At 32.4% G+C, this 15,122-nt stretch overlaps 2 protein-coding genes across 3 annotated transcripts; one reads left to right on the top strand and one right to left on the bottom strand.

Annotated features, from left to right (window-relative positions):
- Window positions 1–2,261: 2,261 nt before the first annotated feature.
- LOC133690564 (probable WRKY transcription factor 69) lies at window positions 2,262–4,007 on the top strand. Its single transcript, XM_062110788.1, has 3 exons — window positions 2,262–2,672; window positions 2,835–2,972; window positions 3,281–4,007. The coding sequence occupies exons 1-3, from the start codon at window positions 2,596–2,598 to the stop codon at window positions 3,801–3,803; spliced, it is 738 nt and encodes a 245-aa protein (XP_061966772.1). The 5' UTR covers window positions 2,262–2,595; the 3' UTR covers window positions 3,804–4,007.
- A 2,425-nt stretch (window positions 4,008–6,432) lies between these two features.
- Window positions 6,433–11,240, bottom strand: LOC133690593 (ATP-dependent Clp protease proteolytic subunit 5, chloroplastic-like). 2 transcript variants are annotated; one of them, XM_062110818.1, is made up of 9 exons: window positions 10,924–11,240; window positions 10,388–10,507; window positions 10,175–10,298; window positions 9,973–10,065; window positions 9,659–9,704; window positions 9,428–9,500; window positions 8,112–8,146; window positions 7,926–8,014; window positions 6,433–6,651 (listed from the first exon to the last, which is right to left on the bottom strand). In XM_062110818.1, exons 1-9 carry the CDS (start codon window positions 11,037–11,039, stop codon window positions 6,601–6,603), a joined length of 747 nt encoding a protein of 248 aa, XP_061966802.1. In that variant the 5' UTR covers window positions 11,040–11,240; the 3' UTR covers window positions 6,433–6,600. The 2 variants fall into 2 exon arrangements, with proteins under 2 accessions (XP_061966802.1, XP_061966801.1); XM_062110817.1 differs by lacking the exon at window positions 6,433–6,651 and adding an exon at window positions 6,985–7,676 and having other exon boundaries at window positions 10,924–11,237.
- Between the last annotated feature and the right edge of the window lie 3,882 nt (window positions 11,241–15,122).

Raw genomic sequence — 15,122 nt, 5'->3', positions numbered from 1 at the left:
ACTTAATAAATATCTTTATAATGTTAATAAACTAATATATCAATTCAAATAAAAATACAAAGTCAAATCAAATAAAAAAATCATTTATCAACTATGATTTATTTTTTTCAGTAAGATAAAGAAAAAATAAACATCTCAATAAAACTCTCATTATTGAATATAACTAGTTAATATAATGAATAATTTTTTTTTACGATAGAAATATGATTAAATAATAATTTTCTTTTTTTTTTCTAACAACTTTCTCTTCTATTTCTCAATCTCAAAAATTAAAAAATAAATAAAATAAACTCTTTGTTCATAATCAAGATTCTAAAAAGTTTAAGATTTATCATATATTTTCTTTGTGTTTTATATTATAGTTTTTTTAAAATTATATTTTTCACTACAATTTAAAACTTTATCTCAATAAATTAGTTTATAAAAAGATTCAACAAAAAAAATTGGGATAAAATTAAAAGAAAATAAAAAAAGAAGTTGGGGAACAGCTTTACTGTGAAACCGTCCCAGTTATTTTAGTATTAAGACAATTTTATTGTCTAAATGTACCATTGATGTTTTACTACCAGTGGCTACCACAAGATAGAGATGACGTCTTTGTTTGTTAGCTGTATTTCATTGGCTTATTTGTCCACCTGCGGTTACTCAAAAGGGCTCCACCCTTTTCCTTGTTTAGATCTTTTGGACTATGGATTGGTTGGTTAGCTGGCGGCCGGCAGCCGGCAGCTGTGCTCCATATGTGCCCCCATTTTATAATTTTTAATCAGTGAGAAATAATAATAAAAAAAAAACATCAACTATGTCGTCATTCTTATCTCAGTGGTTCAAGTTCCTACAGTGAAATCAGAACAGATGTTAATGGCTGACTGTTTGTGCTTGCTTTCATCTAAAGCTTGTTTCTCAGGCCCCCAGCCCACATGGGGTGGCGGGTGTCATGTCCGGCAGCCATCTTAGGTGGACATTAACTTCCATCTTTCTAAATAAAGATTGCCCGTCACCTCATCTCAATACTTATCACAAACTGGGCGTAGGGCACCCTGCTTGGGCATAATTAGAAAAACCTTTCTTAAATTAGACTTATCGTGGTTATATGATCTCACCATGTATATATGTCATAAAAGAGAAAAAATATAGAGGAAATAACACCGTTTGAACATAATCACCATTAGAAATAGCGTGAAACACAGTTGTTATTGAAAATAATTGTTGTTTTGAAAACCATCTTAAATTTATGAAGATTAAATAATTCAGAAATAAAACTTAAAATCCAATAGTTAAGAAGAAAGAGTCATCAATAACACAATAAAACTCTATTTTCAACACACTTAGTATTGTTAGAAAAACCTTATTGTGATGATTCTAACCACACCTTGAAATACTACCAAACATATTTGTAATTTATTATGAGTTTTTTTAGAGTTAATTTAGGGTTAATTATGACCCTTTTTAGTGTCCTTTCAAGTTATAGTTAGAATCATTTTGTTAATATCTTTCTAACGGTACCAGATGTGTTAAAAACAAAGTCATAGTATATTCATGGTGACTCATTCGTTTTTTTTTCCCTTTTATTTCTCTCTCCTACCACATCACATTTTCTCTTTTTATTTTTTCTTAGCTATTGGATCTTCAATCCTATCTTTTAATTATTGGATTTTCATAAAATATTTAATTAATTTTTGTTGAGGTTAATTAATTTGCAAAAGAAGATATTTTGAAACATTCATTAAATAACTATTATTTAAATAACAGTTGTGTAAAAAAATGTTTTGAAACAAGACTATTATTCCAAATAATAAATGTGTATAAAAATAATATTCTAAAATATGGTTGTATTCGAACTGTGCATTCAATATGTTCTTGTAACTTTTAGCGAGCTATGCAATTTTTCAAAAAAAATAAAATCCGTATATGTATATATTAATGTGGTTAACCAAGGAAGGTTGCTTGTTGGAAACATGGTGCAATGACTTGTCACCTTACCATATCCATTAATAACCAAATGCATTGCATCTTTTTATGTTTTGAAGTTTTCCAAAATGTGTCTGACTCTGCACCCACAATAAAAAAAAAAACAGAAGAAGAAGAAGAAGAAGTCGCGAGTTTCTTACATGGCATGCGGACCATAATAATTTCCACATGGCAGCTCCAGAATGTGTATGGACATAGAGGAGGGCCCCACTCTTCTTCCAGCCAATCGAGGGGAGGGAGGGAGGGAGGGGGCCAGAATATTTTTTCCCATATGAGGCACCTATCTTCACATTTATGTGTGCAGCTGTGTGGGTGGATTTATTTTATTGCAAGCTGCGGGTAGTGCTGATAAATGCATGGTTGTTTGTATTGAATGTGTGAAAAGAAAACTGAGAAAAAGCAACTTGAGGTTCTTGTCATCTATTGCCAGCTCCCTCCCTCCCTCTCTCTCTCTCTCTCTCTCTCTCTCTCTCTCTCAATCAATTGGGTTAGAGTATGATCTTGATCTTCTTATTTTCTTTTTCACTAACTTCTCGAGGTTAATATTCAGAGCAATTCTGTCTTTCATCAAGGCATTTTTTTCTTGGCATAACCTAGTTAGAAGCAGCATAGCAGAAAAACTGAGTCATGGATGGTTCTCCATCTAGAAAATTGGACTCTAATGTTTCAGAGCACACCCAAGAAATCCAGACATCCAAAAGAAGGTAGGTTGGTGCTCATTTTTCTTGCTTTTGTTTTCTTTTACATTCTTGTTAAGTATAGTTTCATTTTGAAAAGCTAGCTAGTTGATTGAGAGGCATGTTTCTGCCAAGTCTTCTCCTTTATGTGCCCAAAATCATTCTTAAAACATCGAGTTCATTTTGTAGGAAGGTGGTTGAGAAGACTGTTGTTAGAGTGAGGATTGGAAAAAATGCTGGGAAATCAAAGAATGAAGGGCCACCTTCTGATTTCTGGTCTTGGAGGAAATATGGGCAAAAGCCTATTAAAGGATCTCCTCATCCAAGGTTTATCATCTTCTTTCATTTTGGATCAAGTCTCTTTTCTCTTCTCTATGTATCTTAATTCATGGTCTAACTCTTTTTTTCCCCTTAAAATTGCAGTAGATCATACTTTTTTTCTAATGTTACTTTATCAGCTGACACTTTGGGAGTTAGAAAGTGAATTCCCCCCCCCCCCCCCCCCCTGGATCCACTGGATTTTGTCTAAAAGTTCCAAAAGACTGCCTTTTCTATCACTGTAATTTCTCCATGATTATTTTCCCTGTACAAAACAAGAGTACTTATCAGCAGTCACTGGTTTTCATGCCATGCAGGGGCTATTACAGGTGCAGTACATCAAAGGGCTGTTCAGCCAAGAAACAAGTGGAGAGATGCAGGACAGATGCTTCAGTACTCATCATTACTTACACCTCAAATCACAACCATCCAGGTCCGGATCTCCACGAATCCAGCCTGAACCAACAGTCAAAAGATCCCGAAACCCCTCCGACTGATCATGTAGATCATCCCGTAACTCCCAAACAAGAAAAGCCAGAAGAAGAAACAGAAGAAGAGCATGGCCACCCCATTGTGCCAAGCGCTGATGAAAATGCCAGTGAAGGTAACAGTTTTCACTACTTACAATCCCCAATAAGAATTTCTCAGGATATCATGATCAGCCAAGAAGATCCTTTCGCTGAGAACCCAGAGAAAAGTCATGATACATTGGGTATTGTCTTGGATGAGGAGCCCATCAGTTGCTCCAGACTGATGACATTTTCAGCACCCAAATCAGAAGAGAACAACGACTTCTTTGATGAACTAGAAGAGCTACCCCACATCTTCGTCTTTCACTAGCTTCACGAGGGGCAGTTTTTTCGATGAAAGGATTCCTGTTGTCCCTTCTTGATTCTAGTTTTTTTTTCTTGGCCTCTTGGGGCATCCTGCCTTGAAAAATGTTCTTAAAATGTCCATGTATAGGCTACTGCTAGGAGTAGTTGTTACTTGTAGTTTCTCTTCTTTACTTTCACCAAACGAGTAAAGTGGTACTAAAGTTGCGCACACTAACAGAAGGTAGTGGAGAGATACATCATCTTTTATCAGGTTTCTTGAGATTGAGACTATATGCTCTTTGATAGACGAGAAACCCACATTTTTCAGAGTGGAAGAGGAGAGAGTTGTGAGCATATTTCTGTGTTTTAAATTAAAGAAGGCACGAGGTTCACAAGTGAGTGCTCAGAGATCTTTTATGAGATAAGGGTCTCTCTCTCTCTCTCTCTCAATTTGCTTTTTGGGGTGAGTGGTTGCTTTGGTGAAAGAGATGTTTGGCGTTTTTTGGAAGAAACTTACTGTTCAGCTTGATTGAGGAAGCATCGCTCTTTTTAAAAAAAATTAATGGTGCTTTGTGTTTTCGGGCGTGTCAGCTGTTGTAGATTCTGCTGGTAGACAAGGCCAAGCCTTCAGATACATGTCTTTTGCCGGGGAAAGGAGTGGCATAAGCCTCCAAAAACGCCTAAACTTGTCAAATATTATCATATACCTCATTTAGTACTCGTGGAGGCAAGTCATTTACATCAGGAAAAAGCCAGAGGGACGTAATGTGCATCAATAATTGGGGTATTTTATATCATGATTGCTGTTGAGAATAAAAGTTTAATGTAATTATTGTCGGGAATAATAACTGTTTTAGAAACTACATACCTCACAATTTAATTAACTTATATAAAAATTTAACTAAAATTTTTATGAAGATTTAATAGCTAAAAATAAGATTTGAAATTCAATAACTAAAAAAGAATGAGTTACCGAACTTTTATTTTTGACATGCCCAGTATTATTAAAAAGATCTTCAAACAATAATTTTAACCATACATTGAAAGACTACTGAACGTAATTGTAATTTGTTAGGGTTTTGTTCGGAGATAAATTAGGGTTAATTACGACCTCCTTTGGTATTCTTTTAATGTGTAGTTGAATTGTTTCATTGAGATCTTTCTAACGATATCGGATATGTCGAAAATAGTCTCGATATGTCCTCGACGACCTATTCCTTTTTTATTTTTTTTCTTCCCTCATTTTTCTCTCTTACCACTTCACCTTACCTGCTCTTTTTTTCTAGGCTATTAAAAAAATCTCGATAAGATGATTTTAATCACACCTTGAAAGACCACTAAACGTAGTTGTAATTTGTTATGGTTTTGTTCGGAGTTAATTTAAGGTTAATTACAACCGCCTTTGGTATTCTTTTAATGTGTAATTGAATTGTTTAATCGAGATCTTTCTAACAGTACTGGATATGTTGATAGTCTTGGTGTGTCCTTGGTAACCTATTTTTTTTTTAATTTTTTTTTTCTTCCTTCATTTTTCTCTTTTGCCGCTTCACCTTATATGCTTTTTTTTTCTTGGCTATTAGACCTTTAATCTTATATTTTAACCATTGAATCTTGGTAAAATATTTGATTGATTTTTGTTAAGGTTAATTAATTTAAAAAAAAATAGATATTTTGAGTTATTTACTCAAACAACTGATATTTTAAATAGCAATTATGTAGAAAAATATATTTTAAGATATGCTTACTATTCTAAATAGCAGTTGTGTATAAAAATAATATTTTAAAATGTAGTTGTGTTTGAATTATTTTTCAAATATTTTTTTAAGTGTTTTAATTATTTTTCAAATACTTTTTTAACACGTGTTATTTTCTAAAAAATAATAAAATAAACTATGCTATTTTTTTTTAAATCCCAATAATTAACTTGGAAAACTTTTATGTGCAAGGCCAGGCGATATGCCGCACCAATTATTATTATTATTATTTTAATGCAAGCCCGTGTAAAGAACTAAGAAAAAAAAAATTGTTTATCCAATGAAAAAGGAAAACCTGGAACGCATAGAGCACAGCACAATTGATAATATTAGATTATTCTACAGTTTTTATTTCATTGTAGATGGTGATGATTTTTGAGATACTTACCAAAATACTCCTACAAAAAAATTTGTATTCTAAAGAACTCATCAAAATATTAATTTATATCTATAAAACCTCAAAACAAGATTTTCAAATTAAAAATTAAAATCTGTACTTATTTTATTAACATCTATATGATATGATTTGCTTTAAAGGAAAAGGAAAATTGTTGTATCATATATATTATGTGTAGTTTATGGTGAAACATGTAATTGTACACATGATACAAATATTTGAAGACATAAAGATGTATAATACTATAGATATAAATCATATAATAATATGGATGTTTATATAATATAAAACACATTTGGAGTTAGTATTGTAAGCTTAAAATTAATTTTTTAGTATTTTTGAATTATTTTGATATGCTGATGTGAAAGATGAATTTTTAAAAATATATTATTTTAATATATTTTCGATCAAAAAGTACTTTGAAACCATGGAGCTTAATCTATCTAAATTTTTTTTTTTTCCATGAAGATACAAAATATTAGATGGATTCTTCTCATAAAAGATTTTCTTAAAGGAGGTTAAGGTAATTATACCATTATTTTATTAAATTTGGAGGCAAAAAGCGACCATTTTGGTTGTCCTTTTGTCTGTAAACAGCTTTCAGTTGAAACGCAAGCCGCAATTTATAAATGAAGCTTATACCATTTAAGATTAATCCGAACTCGAGGAGCCTAGTTGAAGTACAAAATAATTTGTAATGGAATGCCTCTACTCCAGCTGACCTACAAAACAAGACATCAAAATCCATATTCAGGCTCGTAGTTTTACTTTCTCGCATTTTCTCCTCTGCCCACCTTCTTTTAGCCTCCATCTTCCATGGTTTCTAGTACCACCATAAAATAAAAATACAACCCACTTCAATGTTGCAGAAATGTGCAGCACGATTCAAGAGCTTTGACATGGTGCCCTAGGCAGCGAGTAAAGAGGCAAGGAAAAAAAATTAGAGTTTTAAAACTGCCCCCAAATTACATTGCCTCTCCCTTGTGTTCTTGTTGTAATATGATTGAAGGCGATGAACATTGAAACTGTAAACATAGTAACAGAGAGACTGAAAATTATTTAACTTTTGAGGACTATCTTGAAAATTGCTATATAATTCGGGGAAGGAGTAGTTTACTAAATAACCAACTGAAAGAATTTGTTGGATTACTAGCTGTGCCTCGCTGCTGAATAAGCACTACTCCACATCCAAGACACTGCTCATCAAATTGGTCCTTGCAAACTCAGCACCGTGAGCGAGAATCTAGAGGTAAAGTTGGTCTGAACTCAACTGTAAGCTCTCTAGCGAAAGCAGCACCATTCATTTACAATAACAATGATGCTGAATAAAAATGGTGATGAAGATCCTAGGGAATAGATGCACATATCCGTTCAATCACTTTCTCAGGCTTTGGTTCAACTAAAACGCGCCCACGATATAAAAGATTATGAGAGAGAGTGTGTGGGGAGAAAAGGCTCTGCCTGAACTAACAGCAAAACATGTTCTATGATTCCCTAGCGCATGGATATCAATATGCTTGATCATTAAATGCTAGATGGGTCATTGTTGATCTGCTGCAGCTGCCAGTGGCTGGAGAGCCTTGAGAGGATTCAAGATAACACCATCAATAAGCCCGTAGTCCTTGGCTTCTTTCGCACTCATGAAGTAATCACGATCTGTATCCTGGTTGATCTTCTCAAGACTTTGACCAGTGTGGTAGGCGAGATACCCATTTAGGTTTGCCTTGTGATGCAACATTTCATTTGCCTGAAAATTATGCCAATGTTATAAGAGATGTTTAGGCCAAAGACAAATGGTTTCAATGATATGAGAAACTGTGCCAGGAACCAATAGGTCCCATACCGCGACATAAACTCATTTCAGATCAAATCTAGTTCATCTCTGGGACACATGTACGACTAATAAATCAGAAGCACTATGGATATATCAGTTAAGGATAAATAATATAAAGGCTTCACAAACAAATACAAGTTTGGGAGAAAAAGGATGGCATACCTGGATATCTATGTCAGATTGCCCACCTTGAGCTCCACCAAGAGGCTGATGGATCATTATCCTTGAATTCGGCAAGCTGTATCTTTTTCCTTCAGTCACATAGTAAAAGAGAAACATATTCAGTAAATTTCGAAGCAGCAACCACAGATTGGAACTTTAAGTCAAGAAGTCAATGGAGCATTTTACCTTTGGTCCCGGCACTAAGCAGAAAAGCCCCCATACTGTTTAACCAAAAAAAAGGAGATCAAACGACATAAGACAGAATGTTAATAATGGAAACTATTCAAGAATCCTGAGTGAATTAAATGGTATTGTCAAGGGCATATTTTTCCCCTTTCCCACCATTTCATAGAATTTAAATTTAAAAATATATTTTTTACACGCAACACAGAATGTTAGTGGTTCCATAAGCACTCTGTTCATAACGTGTCTGGAGAAAGATCAGGTAGATAGTTTAGTATACTGAGTCCTTGGCCTGTAAGAGGAAGTATGGCAGAAGTTTTGACAATTATTGGTAGACCTTAATTGGGAAAAAATGCAGCATAGAATTCAGAGGAAAAGACTTCATATATGCTGGGAAGTCAAATATCCTTCATGGAATCCCTACGAGGATGCACTATAACTCTAAGGATATAGAGGATAATCATCCAAAAGACAACCACAAGCAGCCACATACAACACTCCATGCACAGGACAAGCAATAGCAGAAATATTTATCACGCCTTAAGGAATATTGGCTTTAATTTGTGTCATGGAAAAAGGTGGGTTCTGAGATCCTAGATAAATTCAGTTTCTACAGTTTTATTACAGTGATGCATCCAGCTCAACTCTGTTATCGAGAAGAAATCATTAGGTGAGCATGGCTAACCATTAGCCCACACAAACAAAGGGGGGAGTCACAGAATCACTTTAAGTGTGGTCCAATGGTGAGCTTACCTCACCTAGTAATTTCCTTGCTGAGGATCTATCATAAGAACCTTGAGGTTGCCTGATCAATAGCCATTAGCTCAAGATCTAGATACCAAATCATTTAAGTTATTCCCATGGTAAAATCACAGAAAAAAACAGCTCACCACATGCATCTACTGAGACGGTACAGATATAATTCTCTGATCATCAACTAACATTCCATATAATTCACTTAAACATATTTCTCCCGTCCTAACACTTGGGCAAGCCTGACAAATCTACATCATATAGATTCCTTTGAAGTTTCAAAACTAATGCTGTTTGACTCATAAAGGAGCAAGGTTGGAAATGTTAAATCCAACCCATGACAGAAAAGCTACTTTTTCATAATTCAATTAAGCTCCTGTCAATAAAACATAGTTCTTCTAATAGTTGATGAATAAATGAGGCAATACATTGGTCTATAATGATTCACTGTGCAACTAAGGTATAGGTAACAGTAAAAATATAGCACATAGTATAAATCAGTGATTCCTGTAGCAGTTAGGGAATAAATGACAAGAAAGAAAACAGGGAACTAGTAAATCTTGTACCTAGCTGCCAGTCCAACACAGACAGTGGAGACATCAGGTCGGATGTGCCTCATTGTGTCAAATATTGCCATGCCTAAGAAAAAAGAAGAACAGAAAAAAGGCACAGAGAGAGAGAGAGAGAGAGAGAGAGAGAGTAAGCCTCAAACGAGTAAAAACAACATTACTTCACATGCTCAGGAAACTGAAAAAAGGTAACAAATAAAAGGAGACTTCAATCTGAAAAGGAATTACCAGCTGTAACTGATCCTCCGGGAGAATTCACATACATAACAATATCCTGCTTGGAAGAAAAAGCAATCCCTGGTTAGTAAACTGTTTGCCTCAATTCTTCGTATAATCAAGGACAGTGATAAAACAGGTTCATTTTGTCTCGTGTTTGTGCATGTGTTATAGTCATTGACTTGACTAAAATCTGTTAATAATGGAAGGATGAAATCATTAACTTTAATGCTGTTTGGGGGCTCAGAAGCAAACGCAAATTGAAATGAAGTTGACAATGACCGATAAGATATCAGCCAGCCACAACGAAAAGTCACCAAACTCACTTTGTTAGGATCAACAGCATCGAGATAGAGAAGTTGAGCAACAATAATGTTTGCCATGTCATCATCAACAGCTCCACCACAGCGTATAATTCTCTAGGAATTTTAACAACACTAAGATCAAATCTCATATAAAAACAGCCAAGCATTCAATGATAGATGATAAGCAAGAAGAGAAAGAAAGATGATTGATGTATTCACTTACATGTTGAAAAAGTTGACTGATAACACTCTGGAACCGTTCATGCACCATTGGAGGTGGTCCTTGCCCTTGAGCTCCATTTGCATAGGCAGGGAAGAAGGGCGAAGAAGGGATTTGCAAATCTTCCCTACAAAACCAATTCCACATTTTCTTCTCCATTTATTAGCACATCAAGCAAATAAACACAGCAAGTTAAAAGGGGTAAATCCTACCCACCTCATAGACCAAATCCCCTGCCGCAAACTTCTCTCAGGTGCCCAAAATTCACCAGAGTAAACAGCCTTCACTGAAGACGTCTGGATTGCCTTTCTATCACTACCTAACTTTCTCAATTTGCTGCAGTACATGTAGAAAACGAGGACATCTGAATTTCTTGAGTAATTAATCACGGCACACATGGAACATTTTTCAAATGCAAGAGGTAAATTCTAGCTTACTAATAGCAATTATCCATTCTAAAAAAAAAAGATTATTCAGAGTATTTTCAATCGAGCTTAAATCCAACCTGCAATTAAAAACTTACTTTTATAAAAAGCAAAAAAAAAAAAAAAGATAGTTATAGTACGGGTTTAGCATCCAATAAAACAAAAAATAGTTCAAAGATTCAATTTTTTTTCCTTTATTACTCTTCAGTTAATCCAGAAACACTGATAATAATAATAATAATAATGGTAAAACCATCGGGTAATTGGCAAATATCCGTGTCTCAATTCTGGAAAAAACAAAATTAGTAAAAAAAGAGAATGGCTGACCTGTAACGGAGAGGGTGGAAAGGGAAAGAAAATTTGTTGGCATTGGGAGCGGAGCCGAGTGAAGGGTTAGGAGAGAAGAGAAGAGAGGTGGATGTGGAGAGGCCTGAGTGTGCCATTTTTTTTAGCTTTGTGTAAAGCGAGTGCTAGATGGAAGCCCCTTTGAGTTATCTAAGTATTATTAGCGCCTTTATCCTATAAAAGTTTAGGGCTCGAGGAGGACGATGCTACGGTAGATGGAATTGAATTGGTAGAGTGTGTTCGAGGGGAGAGAGAAGTTTTTACTTTTTTTACTTTCTCAAGTTTTCTTTTGTTTTGCTGGAATTCCAACCCCAGCAGACTCTCCATAGATCATAATAACAACAATTATAATAATAATAATTGAGACTCAAACCATATTCTAATATAAAACTAGATTATGTATAAATCAAAATATTTTTTAAGTAAAGAAAGTCATAATCCTGTAAATGAAAGAGAAATTCTTAAATAAGCTTCAATGTATAAAAGAAAAAAATATATGAAAAAGTTTTAGTATAAACTTGGATGAAATTAATGACGTTATTATCATAAGATGATAATAAACTTATAAATGAAATAAAGAATGAAAATATAAAATAAATATATATAAAATGACAAAATGGTATATAGAACTTACTTGAGGAATTAATTAGGTTCATGGAGGAATGACACTAGAAAATTTGAATTTTTAGTGTAAAATTACTTATTAATCAGTTTTACGTTAACTTGCATAAATCTCAATTTGATCATCAAATTAGGTTGAAATTTTATAAAGAATTTTCTAACATATTATTTTATTTTGGGTAAATTTTATGACAATTAGTATTCGGAAAAGCCATAAAAAACTGTTAGCAATTGGGCAAAAACGTAAAATAGAAACTCATTAATGACATTTTTATAAATAAAATGAAAGATCGAGAAATTCAATTCTTCTTCCTCTATATACTGTTGGCCAGAATTTTTAAAGAGAGGGGGGACGAGAAAAGAGAAATATGAGAGTTACATGTCAAAAATCTTAGAATGATTCAAGAGTTAAGGCTTCAATTAAAGAGTGGGTGAGGATTTAAGTGCATTAACTAAAAAAATAAGAGAGAATCAAGAAAGAGAAAGAGAAAATAAGAGAGAGAAGCAGCAACAAAAAAGGAAAAATAAGAGGAAGAGCAAAAAAAATTTCAACCATTTAGCATTCAAAATTTATTTTATTACTGGGTAAGGGGTTTTAAACCTAACTTTATAAGTTCAATTGAAAAAAAAAAATTGATGCTAAATTTGTGAATTTTGGCTTGGGCTCATGATAGGAATTTGAGGGAAATGTAAAATTTGTTACGATGATAGAAATTATGATAGAGTGGATTATAATGGAAGGGAAATTAGAAAGAAATCATGAAAGAAAAATCATATGGTTCAATAGAACCTATAGGGTTAACCAAGGGGGAACAAATTAATATATGATAGAATTGTGTTAGATTAATGCATAAATTTATGTGAAAGATGATTATAAATAAATTTAATTATGTTGTATTAAATGATTGAATTTTATGTTGTTACGAGTTATAATTCCTGAGGAAGATTATTTAATGTAAAAGTAATTGTTGTGTTGTGTTTGATTTCTATTGGAAGGGAAGATTTTTTTATTAAGAATTGAAAATAGATCATGGTATTAAAAGAGGTTGTTGGTTCCACCATTAAGGAAAGAAAATGAAAAATATGAGATTTTATAAATTTTTTAATCATTGCATGAAATTGTTGTGTAAGGAATTGTTGATGATGATTCAAAATTTAAGAGAAATTCTTATATTGGTTTAAGATGTTTTAAAATTGTGGTACAGGAGAGGCCACAAGATGTGTTTAACATTAGAGGAGTGCAACTAAAGCACATGTATCAGGTAGGCGTTCTACACTTGAACACTTTTAGGAATTTATAGATTTATTGACTGCAATTTCATTAAATGTGTATCATTTCTTGTAAATGTAAATTATGCAAAAAAAATAAAATGTTTTATACTAATTAAGGCTAATGGTGTCTGTATCTAAACAACTATGATATTTGTTTAGATTAGTTGAAGCTAGTGACATTTGTGACTAGACGATCATTATATTTGTTTAAACTAGCTGAAGCTAGTGGAGTCTGTGTTCAAATGATCAAGCAACTGAGATAGTATATTAGATTAGCTGAAGTTAGTGGTGTCTGTGTTTATGCGACTGATATAATAGATTAGACTAAGTGAAGCTAGTGGCATCTGTTTCACAAATGAATGAGACATTTAATCTTTATATGTTTTTAAGAATAAATATGTGATTTGTAAAATTCTCAAAGTTGACTTTGAGAGATATTAAATAATGAATTTGTATTTAAATTTATTCAAGTTGTTGTTTAAATTTTCTAATATAATGAATGATTTAAATTGTAAGATCCTTCACATACCCTAGGGGAGCAATATATATATTTAATGTCCTTTTTGTCTTTACCAATGGAACTTTTTGAAATATATCTTATTAATGTATTTTAGTTGTATAAATGAAAGAATTTAAGATGTAATTTAATCTCATCTTTGTTTCATTAAGATAGAAGTTTAAATATATTAGTAAGTCTTTAATTATTATATGTATTTCCTTTAATTATTTCGTTTCTTTAAATTAAATGAAGGTGTGTGATAATCTAATATAACTCAATTTTAAAATTCTACTATATTGTCTTTTTATTATTATTATTATGGTGATGTAAATGAAAAAAATATGTGGTTGACTTGGTTGAATTCAAAAGATAAGGTCCAAAATGGTTGGAATGTGCTTGAGAAAGTATTATATTACATGTTATAATGTCGATAACTTGGTATCTTGAATTTATGAGGAAACTCTGCTAAAATTTTGGTAGAAAATACATTTGAAAATATTATCTTGTTTTTAACATTATTGAAAAAAAATTAATTAGAAATTGCATCTAAAAATTGAAGATGTTACAAATCCTACTAGATTCAATAAGTTCACTTTATTAAATCATATGATAATAAAAAAGCAATCGTGATAAATCATCTAAATTAAACAAAAAAAAATCATTCATGATAACACTTGTCAATATTCTAAAGAGATTTCCAATAACTTTACTTGATAGTAAAGTAAAAATTAAATGTACTTTAATAAAATAATATCTAAGATACATTTTTAATTAATCTAAGGATATAAAAAAAAAAATATACCAATCAACAAAACATTGGAGAACAAAACTGGAAAAAAATATTAATTTTTTTTAAAAGATAAAAAAAATGATTTTAGTCAACTCGGGTTAACTAACCTTGCATGTAACTCAAGTCATCAAAACAATGAATGATGAAATATCCCAATAAAGAGTAAATAGAAAAAATCATGAAGATCAATTCCCAATCAATTTAATGTTGAATAAAAAAATTGAAAAAAAAAGAATTCAATTAAAAAAAAGAAGAAAAAACCCGAATCTACCAGGTTAACCTGCTAAATCCACAACTTGAGTCGTGAGAACAGAATAACGTAGTAGAAATTCCCATCCCCAACCAACAAAATATAGAAGGATGAAATTGAAAAAAAATTAATTAACAAAATGGAGCTAAAACAATAAATCAAGTAAACACAAGTGAACTCACATGTGACCCATAGTATGAAACCAGGATAGCCCTATAGAAAGAAAACTAAAAAAATTACAAAACTGAATTCTTAACCAAATTAATATTGAATGATGAAATTAAAAATAAATATTGCTAAAAATACCAATTAAAGGATCGAGAAAAAATATTGTCTGTTCACTTTGCTTTTTTAGAGAGAGTCAGACACAAAATCAAGGAGGGAAAACAAAAAGAGAGGGTAAAAGAAAAAGAAAAAAGAATGGTTTGCTAGAGATCCTCTGTCAACATGGCCCATTGGTGAAGAAAACTCATCAAGATGATTCCAACAACATCAACAAAGGACACATCTAAAAAGGGTTGGTGGGCATGACATTTGCCGTCAAAGTGCAACAACCTCCTTTGCATGCTGGTGCATATGATACACGTGCCAACAACTTTTTCTATTTTCGTTCAAATCAGCACCCGATTTGGCAAGTTTTTAATTTAATCTCTAAAGTTTTAATTATTTTAATTCAATAAAATTAAATCTTGTTTTGACAAACTAAATGTCAAAATTTTTTCTCAACACCATGATAATTTCATGTTAAG

This window comes from Populus nigra, chromosome 4 (assembly GCF_951802175.1).
Source record: "Populus nigra chromosome 4, ddPopNigr1.1, whole genome shotgun sequence".
In the NCBI taxonomy this organism is placed as follows: Eukaryota; Viridiplantae; Streptophyta; class Magnoliopsida; order Malpighiales; family Salicaceae; genus Populus; species Populus nigra.
This window is presented reverse-complemented; position numbering and strand designations above follow the sequence as displayed.